This window comes from Mandrillus leucophaeus, unplaced genomic scaffold, assembly GCF_000951045.1.
Source record: "Mandrillus leucophaeus isolate KB7577 unplaced genomic scaffold, Mleu.le_1.0 Scaffold234, whole genome shotgun sequence".
In the NCBI taxonomy this organism is placed as follows: domain Eukaryota; kingdom Metazoa; phylum Chordata; class Mammalia; order Primates; family Cercopithecidae; genus Mandrillus; species Mandrillus leucophaeus.
Window position 1 is genome coordinate 462,592 of NW_012102410.1, and position 21,738 is coordinate 484,329.

The window sequence follows — 21,738 nt, forward strand, 5'->3', positions numbered from 1 at the left end:
TCTGCCCGCCGGCGCCCACCCGGCCCTCACCTGCCAGGTGTCCGAGAGCTCCTGCAGCTGCAGTTTCAGCTCTCGCGTCGAGGCCACCGCCTGGCCCTCCCGCACCTTGAGCGCCTTCAGCTCCTCCTGCAGCTGCGCCACGTTGTTCTCGTCGGGCAGCGAGCTGTTCCTCTGCGGGGAGAGAGGGATCAGGGCCTGGGGGAGCAGCGCAGCTGCATGGCCCTTCCTGCAGGACAAACGCCCCCAGCCACGTTTCCTCCTGAGCTCTGCCTTGGGCGGCTCAGATGGGGGAGGGCGACCCCCTGGACAAGGCCCATGGGGAGCAGACTCGCCTGTGGAACCGGCTGGAGCTCCTCAGCTGTAAAATGGGTGTGATAACAGCACCTACTCTCACAGGGTGTCCTAGGGCAACCCCCATAAACGCCGTCCTGCACATACTCAGACTCCCCGAGGTCTGAGATCCACCCGCTCAGGGGAATGATCAGGTAGAGAACCAGCCCCAGCAGAAACACCCTGTCTGCCCTCTGGCCCCCAGGCCAGGCCACACCAGGCCAGGCAGTCGCTCTCACTGGGAACAGGCTGAGTGCCAGCCTAGGCCCTGGCCTGGCACCCCAGGGCTCCGTGATGGAGGATTGATGCTCCAGGACCCAAATCCAGCTTTCTAGATGAGGTCCGCACTGACCCGTGTTTGGGTCTAGGGCTGGGACGGATCCAGCAGCGTGTCCTGGAGGCACACTTCCCTGTGAAGTGGAGGGAGGCGGGAGCGGAGCCCAGCTCTTGGCTGGTGATGAGGGCCTGGAAGCAGATGGCCTCTCAGTCCTCCATTTGGGAGGACTCCCAAAATAGTGCAGGCTGGAGGGGTGGAGGCTCCTGCTGCATGTGTGAATGGGTCTCTGGGTGCTTTCCTTCCTCTGGGAGCTCCGTGGGAGAGTGGAGTCGATGCCAAGTCAGAGAGCAGTTGGGGAGGGACCCAGAAGGCCTGGGATGGTGTCTCCATGGGAATGTGTAGGGAGGGAGCCCCAGTGGGCCTGGGCCTTCCTTTCTCTCCTTCCTGTCCCCCTCCCCCATCCCCCTCTCTCCCTCCCTCCCTCCTTCCTGGAACCCGGTACCTGGGGAAACACACCCAGGTGGGATGGGGGTATCCAGGAAGCTCATAGAAGCTGCCACGCTGCTGGAGTTTGCCTCATACAGGAGGGTGGGCATGGCCACGTGGGGTTGTGCTGTGTGTGTGCATATGTATGGTTATGTGTGCATGGGGGTGGGGGATTCTGACCTGGGGTCACCCCCAAAGCTTACCCAGGACCCCTCCTATGCCCCAGGGTTCCCCCGACACCTGCCCGCCTGCTTCCTGTCGCACCTTTTCCATGTCAAGAACCTTGTCCTGCATCTCCCGAAGGGCCCCCAGTGTCTCCGTCTCCCGCAGCCTCGACTGTTCCAGCTCAGTCTCCAGGTGGGACACGAAGTCTTCTGTGAGGCGGGGGTTCTCCTGGGGGAGGCAGAGAGCTGTGTGGGGCCCCAGGCCATGGCTGGGGGATGGGCAGCGTCCATGCCTGCTGGCTTCTGCCTCCCTCCCCAGAGCCCTTCAGCAGGGAGAGGGGCCCAGGTTTGGGGCATCATGGGCTGGACCCCCTGATGCTCAGAGCAGAGGGCCTAGAGGTCCTGGCACCCATGCAGCTGGCCCGGTCCAGCTTCCTTCCTGGAAAGGCTGCACAGAGGGGACATTCTGAAAGGGGACTTGCCTTGGCCTTCGGATGCCCCGAGGGACCCCAGTGACTGTGGTCTTCCAGGGTCACTGGTGAGGGTGGGAGATGGGTTCTTGCTGGGTGGTCACCATTCCAGCCACATGGTAGGTAAGGCCAGGGGTGGGGGCGAGGCCTGGGGCTGTGCACCTGTCTCTCCACCTTTCTCCTCTGCATCCCACCCTCCATTTCCAAACAGGGAAGGATGGGGAAAGAGTGTGGGTATCAACCTCTTGCTCCCTGCCCTGGCTTCTCAGAAGTTCCCCAGTGGGGGGGCCCCCGGAGTGATGGACACTGCCACCTGGACCTGAAAAAGGACATCTGGCCCCTGGGGTGGGAGCCGGGCTCCCTCTCACTGACCCTGTGGCCTGGTAGCGCAGTTCTCTAGGGGACTGCCTCAGCCCTCCCAGCCACCACCCTCTTCCTGTGGGTCTCTGAGATCCATGTGTGACGGTGGCTCTGCCTCAGCCCAGATGGCCTCCAGGCCCCATGTGGGGGCCCTGCCAGGCTGTGGCTCCTCTGGGCCACCTCATCTTGCCTGTAGTGGCCTCCCTTTGGGCCTGAGGAGGTGGCCTTGGGCCTCCCCCATCACTGCATCCCCCCCAAGGCCAGAGCTCAGGAGTCTCTCTGACGAGCCTGAAAGGAAGCATCATGCGGTGGGTGGGATGAGCCCAGCCTCAGTTTCCCTAACGTCCATGCTGCCTCACAGCAAGGTGGGACGAGATTGCTCGCAGACTCTGAGGGCCACAACAGCAGCATCATACCGATGGGGTTCACAGGGACAAGTGAGAAACAGTGAAACTGCCCTTCCCCTCCCCAGGAGCAGGGGATCAACTAGAATCCCCGGGCCAAGGCTTGAGCTGTAGTCTCTGGGCCTGGGGGTGGAGGGGGCACCTCTGTATTGGATGGCTCTTCTTTCTCAAGCACTCCATGGTTTCTCCAACCCACACCCCACCGCCAGGCCCTGCTGGGTCAGGCCAGGATGGCAGTGAGGCCTACAGCATCGCTCCCTGCCCTCTGGGGCATATGTCCCAGTGGCCTGCGGTGCTTAGGGCTGCAGCCACTGGTGGTCTCTGCAATCAGGAAGCCCGACTGCCAGGTGCAGCTGCAATTAAGTTTTTTTTTTTTTTTTTCTTTTTTTTGAGGTGGAGTCTTGCTCTGTCATCCAGGCTGGAGTGCAGTGGCGCCGTCTTAGCTCACTGCAACCTCCGCCTCCTGGCTTCAAGTGATTCTCCCGCCTCAGCGTCCTGAGTAGCTAGGACTACAGGCGCATGCCACCACACCCGGCTAATTTTTGTATTTTTAGTAGAGACGAGGTTTCATCATGTTGGCCAGGCTGGTCTCCAACTCCTGACCTCAGGTGATCTGCCCACCTCAGCCTCCCAAAGTGCTGAGATTACAGCTGTGAGCCACTGTGCCAGGTCGCAGTTAGGTTCTAAAAGCTTTCAGGAGAAGCAGATTTTTTTGGGGGGGGGCCCAGCTCATGGGCCTGCCCATGATGGGATCCAAAGTTCATGGCCCACAAGACACTCAGGGTGCCCCCTCAGCCCCACCCTGCCGGCTCAGAGCTCCCCAAACAGTCCTGGACTGCCCTCCTCCCATTTGTCATGGCTGGCCCCCTAGGGACGCCCAACAATTCTTCAGACTCTGGGGAGAGGCAAGGGCCTCGGTAAGCAGTCATAGCCCTGTCTGCTGCCTGTGACATGGAGGGAACCTTGCAGGGATAGCCCGATCTTCAGAGGTCTCCCTGCTGAGGCTGGGGGGTTGGGAAGTCAGACACTGCAGACACCCTACGAGGTGGCAAGAAATGGGAATCAGGATGTCCCAGAATGTGGAGTTGCTGGGGGAGAATCTGCGCTTGTCTCTGGGTTCCCCTTACCCCAGAAAGGAACAGGAGGGCCAGGCGCTGAGGCCCGCAGATCTGAGCCCTGAAAGAAAACTGTGGGGCGGGGGCGCGGGGCGTGGCCCCGCTCAGCAGCCCCGCACACCCGCCTGTACCTGCTGCTCCTGCAGCTGCCGGATGGTGCTCTGTGCCTTCTGCAGGTCCTCGGCCGCCGAGCTACACTGCTGCCGCACCACCGCCAGCTCCCGCTTGATGACGTAGTTCTCTTCTGCCTCCTGCGCCCGTGTCACTTGCCCCTGGGCACAGCAAGGATGGGGGCAGGGAGGGGGAGGCCGTGACCCTCGGCTCCCACCCAAGGCCCTGCCTCCCGCCACAGGGGGAGGCCCAGAGAGTGGAGGTGGGTGGAAGTGAGGTGGGGGGCCTCCCGTACTCAGAGCCTGGGATGGGCGTCCCACTGGGCCTGGGGACGTGGGTGGGTGACAGGCAGGAATAGGACACCTGGAGGAGCCTGGGAGGAACAGAGCTAGCCCTGGGCTTGGAAAGCTCAATTTCCTTCCCCACTCTGGCTCTCGGTCTCTGCCCCAGTTGGGGTCCTTATCCAGGGGCACAGCGAGGCCACCTGTGCCTATTCGTGCCAGACTCTGCCAGTGAGGGTGAGGATCTGGGGACAGCCAAGGCCCCAGCAGGACAGGACTGGACTCCCAGGGGGCATCTTCTCCAGTCCTGGGCTCTGGGGCCTCCACCTGCCTGGGGCTAAGACCCCCTTTTTTTTCCCCCACCTCATCTTCGTCCACTACCCAACTTGGGCCCCCCATTCCAGGCTCAAAGCCACCAGGTGGCGGGTGGCAGCTTCCAAATAAAGCCATTCAAGATGAGGTGGCAGCAGGAGCAGGTGAGCTAGAGAAGATGGTAGCAGGCATTGCAGGTAGGAGCAGAGAGGAGCAGCGTGAGGGCCGGGGCGCGTGTGTGCGTGTGTGTGTGCGTGTGTTTTGTGTGTGTGTGCATGTGTGTGTGTGCGTGTGTTGTGCATGTGTTGTGCGTGTGTGTGCATGTGTTCACGTGTTGTGCGTGTGTGCACGCGTGTGTGTGCATGTGTGTACGTGTGTTGTGCGTGTGTGTGCGTGTGTTGTGCGTGTGTGTGCGCGTGTGTGCACGCGCATGTGTGGCGTGTGTGTGCGTGTTGTGCGTGTGTGCGCGCGTCTGCGCGCGTGTGTGTGCATGTTGTGCGTGTGTGTGCGTGTGTGCATGTGTGTGTGTGCGTGTGTGTGCGTGTGTGCATGTGTGTGCGTGTTGTGCGTGTGTGTGCGTGTGTGTGCGTGTGTGTGCATGTGTGTGCATGTGTGTGCGTGTGTTGTGCATGTGTGTGTGCGTGTGTTGTGCGTGCGTGTGCATGCGTGTGTGTGTGCGTGTGTGTGTGCGTTGTGCGTGTGTGTGACCGCAGCACTGCACACACCAGGGCCTTATGTAAATATGCTTTTAGGTTCCCCAGCCCTCCTGGGTCCCCACCCTGTGTCGCCTGGAGGAAGCTTTCTGTACATGCGTGTAGACATTCACACCCAAACGCACTCACAGACAGCCCCTCCACACACACACTTCTCCCCACTTCACATGCCCCGCCCACCGGGAAGCCTCTGTGTCCCCCAGAAGCGGTCCCCAGCTGCCCCATGCATGGCGCCAGGCCTGCCCGCAGAATGGTAGGGAAGAGGCGGTTACTGGCTGTCGTGTGCAGGGTGCAGGGAAGGGGCCAGGAAGGAATCCGGAGAGGGGATAAAAAGCTACAGTACCTGGATTAACCTATCAGCCAGAGCAGCGCTCTCCTACCCGGCGAAGGGGATTCCCAGCGACAGGGGGAGGAGGCAGAGCGGAAGGCGCGGGGACAGGAGAGGGGAGACAGACAAGAATCACTTGTCACTAACGCAGTGGACTATCTCTAGAAGCGGGGGAGAGAGAAGGGAAGACCAGAGAACCAGCAGGAGAGGACCGGGAGGAAGAATAAAGCTAGAGCCAGTTCCGTCCTGGAGAGGGATTCGGTGTGCGTGGGGAGGTCGGGGGTGCCCGCGGCTGCGGGGGAGGCCGCAGGGCTGGGAAACCCACTGTCTCACTCTCCACGGCCAGCCAGGCTGCGGCTGGCTGCAAAACTGTGGGCTGGGAGGGGCGGAGGGAATTTCGGCTTCGTGCAGACCTCCCGGATAGTGGGAGAGGAGTGGGGTGCGTTTTAATTTTAAGGCAGAACAAGGCTTTGGGGTGAGGGCAGTCAAATACGGTTGCCGACCCACTTCCTGTGGCCAGTGGAGGGTCAAGTAAGGACGAATGAGGAGCAGGAAGTGGGGGCTTCCGGGGCTGGGGCTCAGTGAGTCCCCGATTCCACCCCCATAACATGTTGGGGAGCAGAATCCGGGCTGTGGCTCCCCACCATGGCGCCACGCTTCTACTCCACTGCGTTTCCTTTCCTTTCTTTTGAGGGCGAGACTTCCAAATTACAGGGTGCGGTGCCTTGTGGCCCAATTACGGGGCTCATCCACCAAAGCGGCAGTTCTCCCTCCTCCTCACTCCTCCCCGTCCGCGCCGCCGGGGAGGGTGCGGAACACAAATGTATTCCCGTGGCTGCAGGCCACTGGGTTGTAACTCGCCCCTACTCCAGGATTAATCACAATACGAGTCGCCCCCAGTTCTACGGCACTCCAAATGGGGTTCAGGTCGGGTCCTGGGGCAGGAGGGTAGGGCTGCTTAGTCCTCCAGAGAGGAAAAGACTTGGAGGAGTCAGTCCCAGGTTGGCGGCCACGCCCCGCATGGTGGACAACGCCCCATGGCGACCAGGTCCCCACGGTGGCCACGCCCCTCACCTTCTCCAGGGTTTCAATCCGCTGTTTCAGGAGCCGGTTCTCCGTCCGAAGCCTCTATGGGAGTGGGGGGAGATCACGTCATAGGCCGCCCCCCACGCCTGTCTACACACACCCCTCATTCAACCCACCGCGGGGTCAGCCCCCTTAGGGCCAGGCCACTTTTCCGGGCCCCTTAGGGCCAGGCCACTTTTCCGGGCAGGGTGTAGCCAGCATCTTACGTTCTGGGTCAGCGATTTCAGAAAACAGGGCCAATTCCTGTCCAGACTGGCTTTATTACAAAATAAATAAATAAATAAAGTTTTAAAAGAAACCTGGGTTCAGTAAAAATAATGTGAGTCCCTTCGTGGCCATGTGTGTGTTTGGGGGCCAGTCAGTACCCACAACCGCTCAGAAGACTCCATCCCACAGGTGGGTCAGTCTGCCCAGGGTTGTGGGGGAATCAGTGGGGGAAGCAGCTGTGGAGTAGCCCCCACCCACCCTTCGCTGCTTTGCCTCAAGCACCCGGGTTCAATTCTGGGGGCAGGCTCCTCTTTGAGTCTGGGTCCAGCCTGCTGATCACGCATCCTCCCTCGACAACTACATTCCCGTGACTTGCCGAGAGCAACCTGTTCCCAGTGGTTTTTGCCTGTTCCCTGGCTGGGGTTTTGATGACGTTTCCCTTGCTCTTGCCTTCCATTCTGTGCTGATGGATTTTGGCTAGATATTTGCAGTTTTAGGCCAGGTGCAGTGGCTCACGCCTGTAATCTCAGCACTTTGGGAGGCTGAGGCAGGCAGATCACCTGAGGTCAGGGGTTCGAGACCAGCCTCTACTAAAAACACAAAAAGTAGCCAGGAGTGGTGGCGCATGCCTGTAATCCCAGCTATTGGGGAGGCTGAGGCAAGAGAATCACTTGAACTTGGGAGGTGGGGGTTGCAGTAAGCTGAGATCACATCACTGCACTGCAGCCTGGGTGACAGAGCAAGACTCCATCAGCACCCCCCCCCCAAAAAAAAAGAAAAAGATATTTGCACTTTAGGTTCCCCAGGACCCTTTGGGGAGCAGGTGAAGTTTGCAAACGAGTTGAATCTCAACTGTACCTGCGCCCCCTTGCTTGATATGAAGGTGGTACAGAAATTGTTTGGATTGGCAGGTGAGTGAGGGTCCTGCCACACTGCAGGTCACACAGAATATTTCCTGGGTTTCTTCTGGGGAGAAAAGGTGATGGAAACACCTAGAACATTCCCAGGAAGCAAATGCAGTCAGACAGAACCGCAGACTTGACAGCCATGGATGCATGTCATGTGGGGAAACTGAGTCAGAGGGGGGCAGGGCATTGCTCTAGTTCCTCAGTTCGGCTGGGTCAGAGTTATTTCAGGCACAGGTCTCTGGTCCTCATAGCAATCTGGAGCCCTGATCCCTGGTCCCTGGGTTTCCCTGTCATCTCTCTGGCTTCAACCCATTACAGCACCAAGCACACCCATCCTTGCAGGAGCTGGGTGTGCCTTTTGTATTTATTTCTATATTTTTGTAGAGACGGGGTATTGCTATGTTGCCCAGACTGGTCTCCAACTCCTGGCCTCAAGCCACCCTCCCACCTTGGCCTCCCAAAATGTTGGGATTACAGGTGTGAGCCACTGTGCCTGCTGGAGCTGGATTTCGGTCCTTGTCTGTTGGACTCCAGTGTTAGCCACTGTGTGGCTCTGCCCCTGAACAGCATGGAGCCAGGCTGTGTTGGGTTTGTGTGTGTCCATTCCTATCACTGGGGCGTCCTCAGTCTCAGCTGTGACTTTGGCACACAGCAGGTGCTCAATAAATGGTTTTTTTTTCTTTCTTTTTTTTTTGAGATGGAGTCTTGCTCTGTCGCCCAGGCTGGAGTGCAGTGGCGCAATCTAGGCTCACTACAACCTCCACCTCCCAGGTTCACACCATTCTCCTGCCTCAGCCTCCCGAGTAGCCGGGATTACAGGTGTGTGCCACCACGCCCGGCTAATTTTTGTATTTTTAATAGAGACGGGTTTCACTGTATTAGTCAGGCTGGTCTTGAACTCCTGACCCCCAGCGATCCACCTGCCTCCCCCTCCCAAAGTGCTGGGATTACATGCATGAGCCATCGCACCCGGCAATAAATGCTTGTTGAGTAAATAACTAAAATCACATGAAAAGGGAATAACACGCAAGGAAAGAGAGAGCAGCTTTGCACACTCAGGGAACCCCCTGACCTGGTAGGGCTGGCGGGCCAGGTGCCCCAGGAACCAGGGGCCCCAGGTGAGTGCCCACGCCCTGTCCTACACACCCTGCTGTCTGGGCCCTGCGTGCTCCATCTTTCTCCATAAGGCGGTCCCCTGGGGGGTTCTCCACTGCACCTTCTTGAAATTCCTCCAGCCCCCAAGGCACGCTGCTGCCCTGGGCCTGTAGCCCTGGACCCCCTGGGCCCGGAGCCGCTGCCCAGGTCAGCCTTGCCCACCGCGCACATCCTTGTCCAGAGCATTTAGAGTCCACACTCTAGTTCAGTGGTTTATTGATTGCTTCCCCATGACTCTGGACGGCCCAGCAGGGCAGGGACCTTGACAGTCTTGGTTACCGCGGCGTCAGGCGGGGGAGGCGCTCACAGCTGGCCTAACAGGTGAAGGACGGCGCAGGTAGGCCAAGGCCTGTCCACCAAGGACGGCCGAGTCCGCCTGTGCGCTGGAAAGGCCCGCCCCCTAGTGGCCGATCTTAAAGTACGGAGGGCAGCCCCCAAGGGCCTCCCATGCCTGTCCCCGCCCCCCGGGCCCCTGGACTCACTTTGATCTCAATCTGCTCCTCCATCTCCTTGCTCTTCATGGCTGCGTACTCCTTCTCCAGCCTGCAGAGCGGGAGGGCCCCATGGTTACTGTCATGCCCTCGGGGGTCCCCCCTTCCCACCAGCACCCTGGTTGCCCAGCAGGCACCGACCTCTTCATCTTCTTGGGGTTGTACTTGACCTGGTAGGCTTTGAGGACCAGCTTGTCCGGGCAGCTGTCGAACTGGTGGGGGATCACTCTCTGGAAGTACTGTGGGGACACAGCCGGTCACCAGGTCACCAAGATGCAGGCCCTGACCACTGGGGACCGCCCGAGCCCTACTGCCCTGGAGGGGGGCAGGAACCAGTCTGCCCAGGATGTCGCCATGTCCTCAACGCCGTGTCCTCAGTGTTTGAGGAGCACCGGAAAGACTGAGTGTGAGGGGAGGGAATGGGGGGCTGCCTGCAGCCAAAGCCTTAGTTTCCAGAAGAAAAGCAGGCAGATGCTGGATGTGGTGGCTCACACCTATAATCCCAAAGGTTTGAGAGGCTGAGGTGGGGGAAATCGCCTGAGCCCAGGAGTTTGAGACCAGTGTGGGCAACATAGTGAGACCCAATCTCTAAAAAAAAAAAAAAATTCGCTGGGCGTGGTGGTGTGCACCTGCGGTTCCAGCTACTCAGCAGGCTGAGGCGGGAGGATTGCTTGAGCCCAGGAGGTGGAGGCTGCAGGGAGCTAGGACTGCACCACTGCACTCCTAGAGCAACTCCTAGGCCACAGAGCAACTCCGACTTTAAAAAAAAAAAAAAAAGAAAGAAAGAAAGAAGAAAAAGGAAAAGAGAGAAGCAGGCCAAGGAGGCTCTCCTGGGAGTGAAGGCTGAGGGTCGGGGGATCTGACACAGGGGACCTTCGTGGGGGAAGGAGGACGGGCATGCTGGGGGCCTTGGGCCTGTGCAAAGGGTTAAGGTAAGCGGGTGGGGGACAAGGCTCCCGCACCCGGCCCAGCTGGCCCCCTCTGGCAGCTGTGGACAATGCCTGCCCGTGTTCACGGACACAACCGTGGCCTTTGTGCATTCTTCCCTGAAGCACCAGCTGGAGGACGCTGGGAGGAGGCAGGGGCCTGCACAGCAGAGAAGTGGCGGTGGGAGGCAGGCTGGCCAGCAGCAGGACCTCCAGGCAGGCCAGGCCGAGGCGGGGCAAGGCGTGAGGCTGCTTAGACCCCTGCACTCCCTCATGTGCCCTCACCAGGCCGGGGGGCAGGGTGGGGATGCCCTCATGGTCAGCCAGACTCATGACCTGCCATCAGGCTTCGGGGAACCTGCAGGGTTGGGGCAGGAGGTGGGCAGTGGGGCTCCCAGGGCTCAGCCTCCTCAGGGAGACCTCAGGGGAACAGAGTGGATGGAAACAGATCAGGGAGGTCAGGCACGCCACCTTCCACCCTCGAAGCCAGGCCCTCTCTGTCACTTGCGAGGGCATCCTGTGACTCGGAGCCCCTGGTTGGGGGCAGCCCCACTGGCCCTGGCCCTCCTGGCCCACCTGGGACATCCCCTCCATGTCCAGCTGCATCAGCTCCGCCTGGTTCACCTGCAGCAGGGCGAGGCCCACTCGGAACACGATCTCCAGCCCCTGCAAAGGCAGCAAAGGCAGTGGGAGGAGGAGGGCAGGGAGGCTCCTGTTCCAGCCACCCCCAACGGGCTCTCTTCCCTCCCCAGGCACCATCGGTCCTCACCTCATACATGAAGATGTCGAAGACCCGGGTGGCGACGGGGAGTGGGAAGGTGGTCAGGAACAGTGTGAGGAACCAGGATGAGGCGTACATGGATGTGTGGAAGCTTTGGGAGCGGAAGTGGGTGTTGAGGTCTGGGAGCTGCTCCTGCAGGGGTGGGAGGCCAGGTGGGCACAGTGAGGGGGACGCCCTCCCACCGGGGGGTGCTGGGCCTCAGTGTCCCTGCCTCCAGGGAGCCTTCCTGGACCTGTGCTGGGCAACCCGAGGCTCCCTTCCTGGTGTGCCCTCAGCAATCTGTCTGGGGGAGGCCGAAGCACCCCAGAGCTTTGAGCAGCATGGGGTGGGGACAAGCAGGGATGGCAAGAGCTGCAGCCGCCTGTGTGTGTTGGGGGCCCACCCTGGGTAGGCAATGCCCTTGTGGCAGCTCATGGGGTCCTCACGACAGCCTGAGAGGGTGTGTCTGAGGCTGGGGGAGTTGGATCACTCCTCACAGACACCCTGAGAGCCAGAGGTGGAGCATGGGCAGGTGAAAGCCCCTGGCCCTGGGGGGAGCTTCCCCTCACCTTGTTACATGACCTGCCAGTTGCTGTACCTCCCTCGGGCCACAGCATAAAGCTTTGTGCAAGCTGTGTTGGATTGGCCTGAACTCTAGACAGCCGGAAAGTGGCAGATGGCTGGGGAAACTGAGGCTGAAGAAGGCATTAGGATCCCGGGCTTCCTCCCAGTGCCGGGGGCTCTCTGCACCCTCAGTTTGCAAGCTTGGCTGTGGGAGGGCTCTGCTACCCAGCCTGGGGTGGGGTGGCACCTTCTCTGCAGCCCAGGCCTCCTGCTTGTGGCACTGCCAGGCCCCCTTAGGCTACAGCACTGCCCATGCTCCAGGCCCAGGGAGTGGGGCTGTCACATCCAGGGATGACTGCACAGCCCCACCTGCCATGGCAGCGGAGGCAGGCCGGTGTGTGTGTGTGCGCGCGGATGTGTATATGTCCGTGCACAGCCTTGGCGGCTCTGTCTGCCAGCCAGGAGCAGGCCCTGCGGGGGCTGCTATTTATAAACAGACGTCTGTGGCTCTCTGGTAATCAGGCAGGCAGACAACACTTTCCCTCCTTCCACCACACTCTGGAGCAGACAGGGAGGTGGCCGCGGCTCTGCCCGATGTGAGCCTGCCCCACCCCTCTGCCTCAGCGGCCCTGGGAGCCCCCCTTCAGTGGCGGCTCTCCTGTCCCTCCAAGCATCCTTCAGGGCAGTGAGGTATGGGGAGAGGAGTGCCTTTTGGAGTTGGAACATCCAGGTGTGATTTCACAGCTTAGAATTTTCAGTCCAAGAGATGCCCGGGTACGGCCCGGGGTGCCAGCTCTGCCCTCCTGTAGTTCTGCTCCCCCGTGACCCTGCTCACCTGTGGCCCTGCCCTCCTGCGGCCCTGCCCACCTGTGGCCCTGCTCATCTGTGGCCCTGCCCACTTGTGGCCTTGCCCTCCTGCGGCCCTGCTCATCTGTGGCCCTGCCCTCCTACGGCCCTGCCCACCTGTGGCCCTGCTCACCTGCAGCCCTGCCCACCTGTGGCCCTGCTCCCCTGCGGCCCTGCCCACCTGTGGCCCTGCTCACCTGCGGCCCTGCCCACCTGTGGCCCTGCTCACCTGCGGCCCTGCCCACCTGTGGCCCTGCTCACCTGCAGCCCTGCCCACCTGTGGCCCTGCTCACCTGTGGCCCTACTCACCTGTGGCCCTGCTCACCTGCAGCATGTACTCGAACTGATAGATGCAGAGCCCAAGCTCAGCCATGCTGGGCTTGAAGAGCTCCCGCAGCCGGTACTCCTGCATCAGCCGCACGAACACACAGAAGGCCTCCTCTTCGGGCATCTGGGGGGATGGGCAGGTGGGAGGGCTCAGGGCAGTGGGGAGGAGCGTTTCGCTGCTCATCAGCGCCCTGGGGTAAGGGGCCTGTGTCCACGTTGGTATCTGGCTCCCTAGATCCTCACAACGCACTGCTGGTCCCTGTGTCCCCACTCACTGTTTTACTGATGGAAAACCTGAGGCTGAGGTCACCTGTCAAGGGCCACTTGGCGGGAAACAGGGAAGCTGGACTTGAACCCAGGGCTAGCCACTGCCAGTACCCACCTGGTTAGGACACCTCCTGTCCACTCCCAGCTGCGTCCTCTCTCCCTGTCCTAAGCCCCCCAGTTTCTCTGGAGGAGAGCCCCCAAGGCCCATAAACACCACGCTGGATGGCCTAATTCCCCAGTCTGAGGTCCCTCCAAACCCTGTCTCTGTCCTGGATGGTACAGCAGACAGGACCCAACCAGACAGGTGCCACTCACTGGGCCTTGGCCTGGGGACTGGCAGAGATCACGGGTGTGGATAGAGAGGGAGGATCTGCCTCTAGCAGGACGCTGGGGGGAGGACACGCCACTTCTGTTCATCTCTTGGAGGCCGAGCCCAGCGTGGACTGTTGTCTGGCGGGATCTCAGCCACCCCCCAGCAACCTACCTGCATGAGGAGCAGGCCCACGATGAAGGCGCTTCCCTGGCAGTAGCCCACCTCCCGGTCCACCAGCGAGTATGCCTGGAAGAGAGCGAGTCCTGAGGGCAGGGTCCCGCCGACCAGCACAGCCGGTGAACTGGGGAACTGCTCCTTCCTTTGGGACTGAGGGAGTGGGGAGCCCTGGGCCTCACCTTCATGACATTGAAAAGGACCTCCTGGCCCAGGCTGTCCTGGCCCTTGAAGAACTCGTGTTCTGGGTAGGTGCGGGCAATGTCCCTGCGGATCAGCTTCTCGCACGGCGAGGACATCTTGAGCAGCTCAGAGTACTGGTTCTTGACTGGCATGTCCGTGGCGCTGCACAGGAGCTGCCACACGATGGCCCGGAAGTGGTGTGGGATGCCCTTGCGGATCAGCTCCTGGCCACGGGAGTGGGAAGCCGGGGCTGGACTCGGTCTCAGTGCAGCCTCCCCGTGGCCACTCAGCCCAGCTCCTCAGGCGTGGCTCGTTCAGGCCTCAAGTATGGCACAGAACTCATGGTCCCCAATCCTTTTTTTACCCCCTTTTTTTAGAGACAGGGTCTCATTCTGTCACCCAGGCTGGAGTGCACTGGTGTGAACATAGCTCACTGCAGCCTTGAACTCCTGGGCTCAAGCGATCCTCCTGCCTCAGCTTCCTGAGTAGCTGGGACTACAGGTGTGCACCACCATGCCTGGCTAGTTTTTAAACTTTTTTTTTTTTTTTTTTTTTATGGAGTCTCACTCTGTTGCCCAGGCTGGAGTGCAGTGGCGTGATCTTGGCTCACTGTTACCTCTTGCCTCCCAGGTTCAAGTGATTCTCCTGCCTTAGCCTCCCAAGTAGCTGGGATTACAGGTGCCCACCACCACGCCCGGCTAATTTTTTGTATTTTTAGTAGAGACGGGGTTTCGCCACGTTGGCCAGGCTGGTCTTCAACTCCTGACCTCAGGTGATCCACCTGCCTCAACCTCCCAACGTACTGGGATTACAGTCGTGAGCCACTGTGCCCCCATTCTTCGTGGGCACTACAGGGCAGCAAGCACATGGGCACCTGAGGTGCAGGGCCTGTCCAGCACCACCCTCACTCACTCTCTCCTGTCCCTGTGCCCTGGCAGGACACTCTGAAAGTGCCTGCACATCTCCACTGCTGCCACTGTGCCCAGGCTGAGGCCCCACAGACCCTGGCGCTGCCCGGTGGCTGAGTGACCACACCACCCGCTCACGCCGTCGGCCCTGCCCCGCTTGCCTGGCCGTCCCCCACCTTGAGCAGCTTCTCCTTCCTGCGCCGCCACTCCTCCCACTCATTGGCGATTCGGCCCCACAGGATCCACGTGTCCTCCTCCAGGTGGCTCAGGTTGGAGGAGGCCGAGGAGCTGGACACCAGTGAGGAGCCACTGTTCCGCCGCGAGCCATTCATGGAGCGCATGGACTTAGAGTCGGCCTCCAGGAGCCTGGACAGGAAGGGCCAGCGGAGGGGCACCAGTGACTCCCTAGGGACAGGGATCCTTGGGGAACCCAACCCATCCTCCTGGGGGTCTCCAGGGATTGGGTCCCTCTTGTGTTTTTTTTCTTTTTTTTGAGATAGAATCTCACTCTGTTGTCCAGGCTGGAGTGCAGTTGTGCGATCTCAGCTCACTGCAACCTCTGCCTCCTGGTTCAAGCAATTCTCCTGCCTCAGCCTTCCGAGTAGCTGGGATTCCAGGTGCATGCCACCACACCCGGCTAACTTTGTGTTTTTAGTAGATATAGGGTTTCACCATGTTGGTCAGGCTGGTCTCAAACTCCTGACCTCAGGTGATCCGCCTGCCTCGGCCTCCTAAACTGCTGGGATTACAGGTGTGAGCCACTGCCCTCAGCACCCCCTTTTTTTTGAGACAGAGTTTCGCTTTTGCCCAGACTGGAGTGCAGTGGCGCAATCTCGGCTCACTGTAGCCTCTGCCTCCCGGGTTCAAGCCATTCTCCTGCCTCAGCCTTCCGAGTAGCTGGGATTCCAGGTGCATGCCACCACACCCGGCTAACTTTGTGTTTTTAGTAGATATAGGGTTTCACCATGTTGGTCAGGCTGGTCTCAAACTCCTGGTCTCAAACTCCTGACCTCAGGTGATCTGCCTGCCTCGGCCTCCCAAAGTGTTGGGTGGTGTGAGCCACCACGTTCAGCCTAAAACCTGCATTTTAAACGGGGGTGGGGCCAGAGGAGGAAAGCAGGAAGGCCCCGCTCAACTTTCCCTCCAGTCCTGGCTCCATCAACCACGGGGGATCCACAGATTCACTTGACCTCCTAAACCCTCGGTCTCATCTGAACGGGGTGGGGACACGTATGTTCAGCCAGGGTTGGGGGGATGAAAGGAGGTGTCCCTCGTCCAGCATCTGGAGGTGGCTGTCACCTTGCACACACTGGGACTGGCTCTGAATGTGAGGGCACCTGGGAACTCCTGTGGGGGCCCAGGCTGCACCCCAAGATTCCACCCCATCCCCAAGTCCCCAACTCACCGGTTCTGCTCTTCGAGCTTGGCCAGCAGCTCCAGCTCATCGGGGCTAAGGTTCTCGGAGTCAGAGGTCGGGGAGCAGGTGGGGGCCGACAGGGCCTCCTGGGATGAGGAGTCGGGGCTCAGAGTGGGGCTCGCCATGGTGGGTGGGCTTGTTAGCCGTGAGCGGGGTTGGTTCACAGCTCTGTCTGGGGGCCAGAGACATGCGTGGTCGGCATTGGGTGGGTGCCCATTCCATCCTGCCTGCCCACTCTCAGGACATTTCCTCACCCTGGGCTTCCTACCTCTGGTCCACCCCAGTCTGTGCACCCCTCATCCCCATGTGCTCCAGCCCAGCTGACAGCCATGCTGCCCCTTCTGTTTGAGACCCTGGTGATTGGGATCCCTGTCTGTCTCATCAGGCCGGACGTCTGGATGGAGACAGGAGGACAGTTGCCAGGACGTGAGCTGTCCTGCTGTCCCTGGGAATGCAGGCCAAGGCTCAACTCGACACCCCTAAGGCTGGAGCAGGGCCCAGAGCGGAGGCTCCCTGTCACACGGGGCTCCACGGACCCTGCTGGGACCTCGGGGTGCAGGAGCCTCTGTTTTGCCAGCCTTTCCTAACAGCTTGGTCCCCGTCCCCTCTGCGGCCTGCCCTGGGAGTCCCACATCAGTGTCTGACTCTCCCCATCTCATCAACCAAAGTGGGCTGCTGGCACGGCCAAGAGCAATTACTCTCAACTGTTAATTGTCTGGTGCTGCCAACGGCCGGAAGAGTCGACTCCCCTTGGGCTGGGAAGCCAGGGACGTGGCAGAGTGCTGGGAATCTGTGCCCTGGCAGACACAGAGCCAGAGCCGTGGGCTCCGATCGGTATCCAGATCTTTGCCTGCCACGTGCCAGGAGAGTCCCATGCACATCTCTCCTATCCTTTTGCCGTGTCATCTGGCCTGATCCTTCTAGGGGCTTGAAGGACACTGACCTCTTGCCTTCTGCCAGCTGGAGGAGGCAGATCAATGCCGTGTCAAAAACAAAGGCCCTGGGCTCAAATGGATCTGTGTCTGAAGCATGGCTCCCCTCCACCAGCTGTGTGACCTTGGGCCAGTCACTTGGTGTCTCTGAGCCTCCGTACACTGAGATCATACAGGACCTAGCCTCAAGGGTGGCTGTGGAAACTGAGCATGTGACTGCACATACCGTGGTCAGAACAGAGCCTGACACTTAGCGACGGCCCCATGGACATTGGCTGTCACTGGCCATCCTGAGGCCAGGGCTCCTGGGTTCTGCTGTGGCCTGTGTGGGGACTGATGGCCAGGGGACCCCTAGCAGGGGGCCCTAGGGGAAAGGGACGGCTATGGGAGTGGAGGCAGCGGCTGGGGATGGTGTTCCTTCATGCTTCTTCCTGGCGAGCCCAGGCTAGCCTCCAGCGTCTGGGAAGATGGGGATACCTAGGGTCCTGGCGGCAGGAAGGAAACCCTGCTCCCACCTCTTTATTTGCACGGCCCCTCATGCCCGCCCACTGCCCGGCACACTCTGTAGCAGGAGTCCGCCGTGTGCACTCAGCCCCATCTGACCTGGCTGACAGCTCCACCTACAGAAGGGGCCTCATTGGGTCCCTCGAGTGGGGATATCTGGACCCCCAGGCGGCAGGGGGACAGTGGCGGGACCACAGCAGACCACTCTATACCTGCCTGGCTACCACTGGGTCGCTGGGTACCTTCCACAGCCCAAACTCAGCCCCCAACCAAGCCCTGAGGGCCCACGGGTTGGGTGGACTTGACCCCGGCCACTGCAGTCCTCCTGGGATGGGGTTGGGGGAGGCGCGTCATTCTTTTTTCACCGCATGAGGACCAAGAACCCGCCTTCTCTAGGCCTCTGTGGCTCCCTAGGGCCGCTGGCTCTACCTTGGGCCCTCAAGTGTTCCCCTAGTCTGCCGGGTGCTGAGGGTTTTGGATTTTGGGGAGCAGAAGGAACTCTCTCATTGCCAAGTGGGCCGGAGCCACCTGCCTTAAAGACCAAGCTTCTGGGCACCACCTAACCAGGAGTTAATCATTCCTCAGATGGGACAGTGGGGGCCGCTTTGGGGCCTCCCACAGAGTCAAAGTCTGCCAGGACAGAGACGGGGGCTGTGGACAAGAAGTGCTGATGAAAAGAACCTCTCGGGTGGGGGGCGGGGCTGGGAGGGCAGCTTCAGAGCAGTGAGAATGGGGAGGAGGTGGTGGAGGCGAGGCTGGAGCTTCAGAACCACAGATGGAGTTGGGGAGCAGTGAGAGCTTCAGAACCGAGGAAACCCAAGCTCAGGGCATCAACCCCACCCAATCTCTGCCGGAGCCTCGGTTTCTTTTCTTTCTTTTTTTGAGACGGAGTCTTGCTCTGTCGCCTAGGCTGGAGTGCAATGGCACAATCTCGGTTTACTGCAACCTCTGCATCCCGGGTTCACGCGATTCTCTCGCTTGATTACAGGCGTGTGCCACCACGCCCAGCTAATTTTTCTATTTTTAGTAGAGACAGGGTTTCACCATGTTGGTCAGGCTGGTCTCGAACTCCTGACCTCGTAATCTGTCCACCTCCGCCTCCCAAAGTGCTGGGATTACAGACGTGAACCACCGCGCCTGGCTGAGCCTCGGTTTCTGATTTAAAAAATCCCCAAATCCCAGAGCTGTCCACTAGCAGAGGTTGTTCAGCTATTTATCAGGAATGTGTGTGTATTTCATACAGGAAGTGAAATGTATTAAATATGCAGGGCTGAAACTTGCAGTCTGAAAGGCAGGAACCTTCTGATCCCACCGGAACTTTCTCTCCACTCATCCCCAGACTCTCTCAGTGGAAACCATCCTTCTGAAGCGGGTGTGCATGCACAACACACATGCACTCTTCACAGCCACCCTCACTCCCTCACGCATGTACATACATTCACACCTACCCCCACTCACATACAAACTCTCACACATACACATGCACACACTCGGATACACACATCCATGCCTATTCTCACACACGCTCACACACCTATACACACACACGCACACATTCGACACACACACCCATGCCTATCCTCTCACACACACTCACACACCTATACACACACACGGACACACTCGACACACACCCATGCCTATTCTCACACATGCTCACACACCTATACACACACACGGACACACTCGACACACACACCCATGCCTATTCTCACACACGCTCACACACCTATACACACACGGACACACTCGACACACACCCATGCCTATTCTCACACACGCTCACACACCTATACACACACACGGACACACTCGACACACACCCATGCCTATTCTCACACACACACTCACACACCTATACACACACATGCACAGACTCGACACACACACCCATGCCTATTCTCTCACACTCACACACCTATACACACATGCACACACTCGACACACACACCCATGCCTATTCTCTCACACTCACACACCTATACACACATGCACACACGACACACACACCCATGACTATTCTCACACACACACCCCTACACACATGCACACACGACACACACACCCATGCCTATTCTCTCACACGCTCACACACCTATACACACACACACGCACACATTCAACACACACCCATGCCTATCTCGCACACACACACACCTATACACACACACATGCACACACTTGACACACAAACCCATGCCTATTCTCTCACACACATGCTCACACACCTATACACACACACGCACACATTTGACACAGATGCTCATCCATAGTCACACATTTACACATATGCACACATGCGGATACACACACACCCAGTACCTTCACACACATATATGCACACATACCTGTGTGCAATACACACATACCTGTGCACATTCAAACACACACACTCAGATACACATACACCTGTACACCTTCACACACACATGCACACACTTGATACACACATGCTCATGCATATTTGTGCACACACACTCGGGTACACACACACAATGCCTTCACACACACACGCACACACTCAATACACACATATCCATGCACATCCACACACACACGCTCACACATGAACACACTTGGATACACACACAACTATATACATTCACACACATGCACACACTTGATACACATGCTCATGCATATTTGCACACACATGGATACACACACATCCATGTACCTTCACACAAACATGCACACATTCAATACACACATACCCATGCGTATCCACACACACACGATACATGATTCACACACACATCCATGCACACACTTGATACACACCACACACATCCACACATTTTCACACACATGCACACACTTGATACACACCCATTCACATCGACACACACATACATACACTTGATACACACACCCACATAATTCACACACATGATACACCCCACGCAATTCACACACACACGCACACACTTGATACACACATTCACACATTTTCACACACATGCACACATCTGATACATACACACAGATTCACACATTCTCATACACGCACACACTTGTTACATACCCATGCACATTCACACACACATGTACACATGCACACACCTGGATACACACACATCTATGCACATTCACACACTCGGACGTATACATGCACACACTCAACACACACACCCATGCACATTCACACACACAGTACACACCTGATACACATGCACATGACATACACTCACACACTCAGGCATACACACATACTCTTTCACACTTCTCAACACAAAACATACTCATTGACACACACTCTCACATGAACCCACACTCAGGCACACACACATTCCCACCCATCTACACACATGCGCTCACACACATTTCCTGCGCGGAGCAGCCCTCGGACCCTGGGAACAGAGCGGGTTTGGGGTGGAGGCGGGCTGCTGTCCTAACTCTGTGGGCGGCCCTGCACCCCTCCCACGGTGCCACGACCCTCGCTGGCTCAATCACTCCTTCCTGGTGCTGACTGAGGGCCACCTGAGGGCCGGCCACTGTCTAGGCAGGAGACGTGGCGGGGAGTGAGGCAGGGGAGGTCCCATCTCCATCTCCCCATGCTGAATGGGCACAGACCTTGGCAACCCACCCACTGGCCTCTGGGTCTGGGGTCGCAGCCTCTCCATGTCCTTAATTTCAATGCTTCACCTCAACTGCTCCTCAGCCATCTGAAGAGGGGTCCTGGACCCTGTCCCTGCCAGCACCCACTCCAGCCACACCTCCACAGGGCCACCCACAGCTGAAGAAGCTGAGCCAGGCCAGAGCACTGGAAAGGGGCTGTGCTCGGGGGTTGTGGGGGGCGTGGGGATGGAAAGTGCTGGAATGCTGGGCATCTTCGACTTCCCTTTCACTTTCCCTCTCGGGGGGCACTTCTGGGCACGCTTCCTCCTTCCCTAAGCCCCCTCCCACCTGGCTGACGAGGACTGGGCTCCTGGCTTCCCTCCTGCCTCTCTGGCGAGGACTTCTCAGTCTCCCATGTGGCATCTCTCCTCCCCGAGTCCCTCCTTGGCCTTGGTCTTGATGCCCTTGGGGACCTCATTCTTGGGGCTTAAATGACCAAAGGTATGTCACCAGCTTTTCCTTTCTCTCAAGAACTGGCCAAAGTTGCCAAAGTTGCCAGAACAGCTCCATCAGCCCCTGGCCCACCCCCCATTCCATGTTCTGTGTTTCCCCCACTGGGGCAGGAATCACACCTGCCCTCTTGGAGTGTCCAGGGCAGAGAGCAAGAAACAATCACCCAGACCCTCCTTCACAGATTTAGATAAACGCTTGCAGTAAACAACACGGTAGGATGGAGAACAGTCAGGCGGTTCCTCAAAGACTTAAACACGGCCGGGCGCGGTGGCTCAAGCCTGTAATCCCAGCACTTTGGGAGGCTGAGACGGGCGGATCACGAGGTCAGGAGATTGAGACCATCCTGGC

General features: G+C 59.0%; 1 protein-coding gene across 1 annotated transcript in view; it reads right to left on the reverse strand.

Moving 5' to 3' along the window:
* The window catches only part of EVI5L (ecotropic viral integration site 5-like), an 18,971-nt gene extending 2,919 nt beyond the window's left edge, over positions 1 to 16,052 (reverse strand). Inside the window, exons 1-14 of the mRNA XM_011982022.1 lie at positions 15,872 to 16,052; positions 14,643 to 14,832; positions 13,558 to 13,782; positions 13,373 to 13,447; positions 12,620 to 12,745; positions 10,894 to 11,037; positions 10,701 to 10,790; positions 9,340 to 9,437; positions 9,190 to 9,250; positions 6,426 to 6,479; positions 5,367 to 5,399; positions 3,738 to 3,878; positions 1,358 to 1,486; positions 31 to 171 (exon numbers count right to left, since the gene is read on the reverse strand). Coding sequence (XP_011837412.1) covers positions 31 to 171; positions 1,358 to 1,486; positions 3,738 to 3,878; positions 5,367 to 5,399; positions 6,426 to 6,479; positions 9,190 to 9,250; positions 9,340 to 9,437; positions 10,701 to 10,790; positions 10,894 to 11,037; positions 12,620 to 12,745; positions 13,373 to 13,447; positions 13,558 to 13,782; positions 14,643 to 14,832; positions 15,872 to 16,008 — 1,644 coding nt within the window. The 5' untranslated portion in view covers positions 16,009 to 16,052. The remainder of the gene's footprint in view (positions 1 to 30; positions 172 to 1,357; positions 1,487 to 3,737; positions 3,879 to 5,366; positions 5,400 to 6,425; positions 6,480 to 9,189; positions 9,251 to 9,339; positions 9,438 to 10,700; positions 10,791 to 10,893; positions 11,038 to 12,619; positions 12,746 to 13,372; positions 13,448 to 13,557; positions 13,783 to 14,642; positions 14,833 to 15,871) is intronic.
* Between the last annotated feature and the right edge of the window lie 5,686 nt (positions 16,053 to 21,738).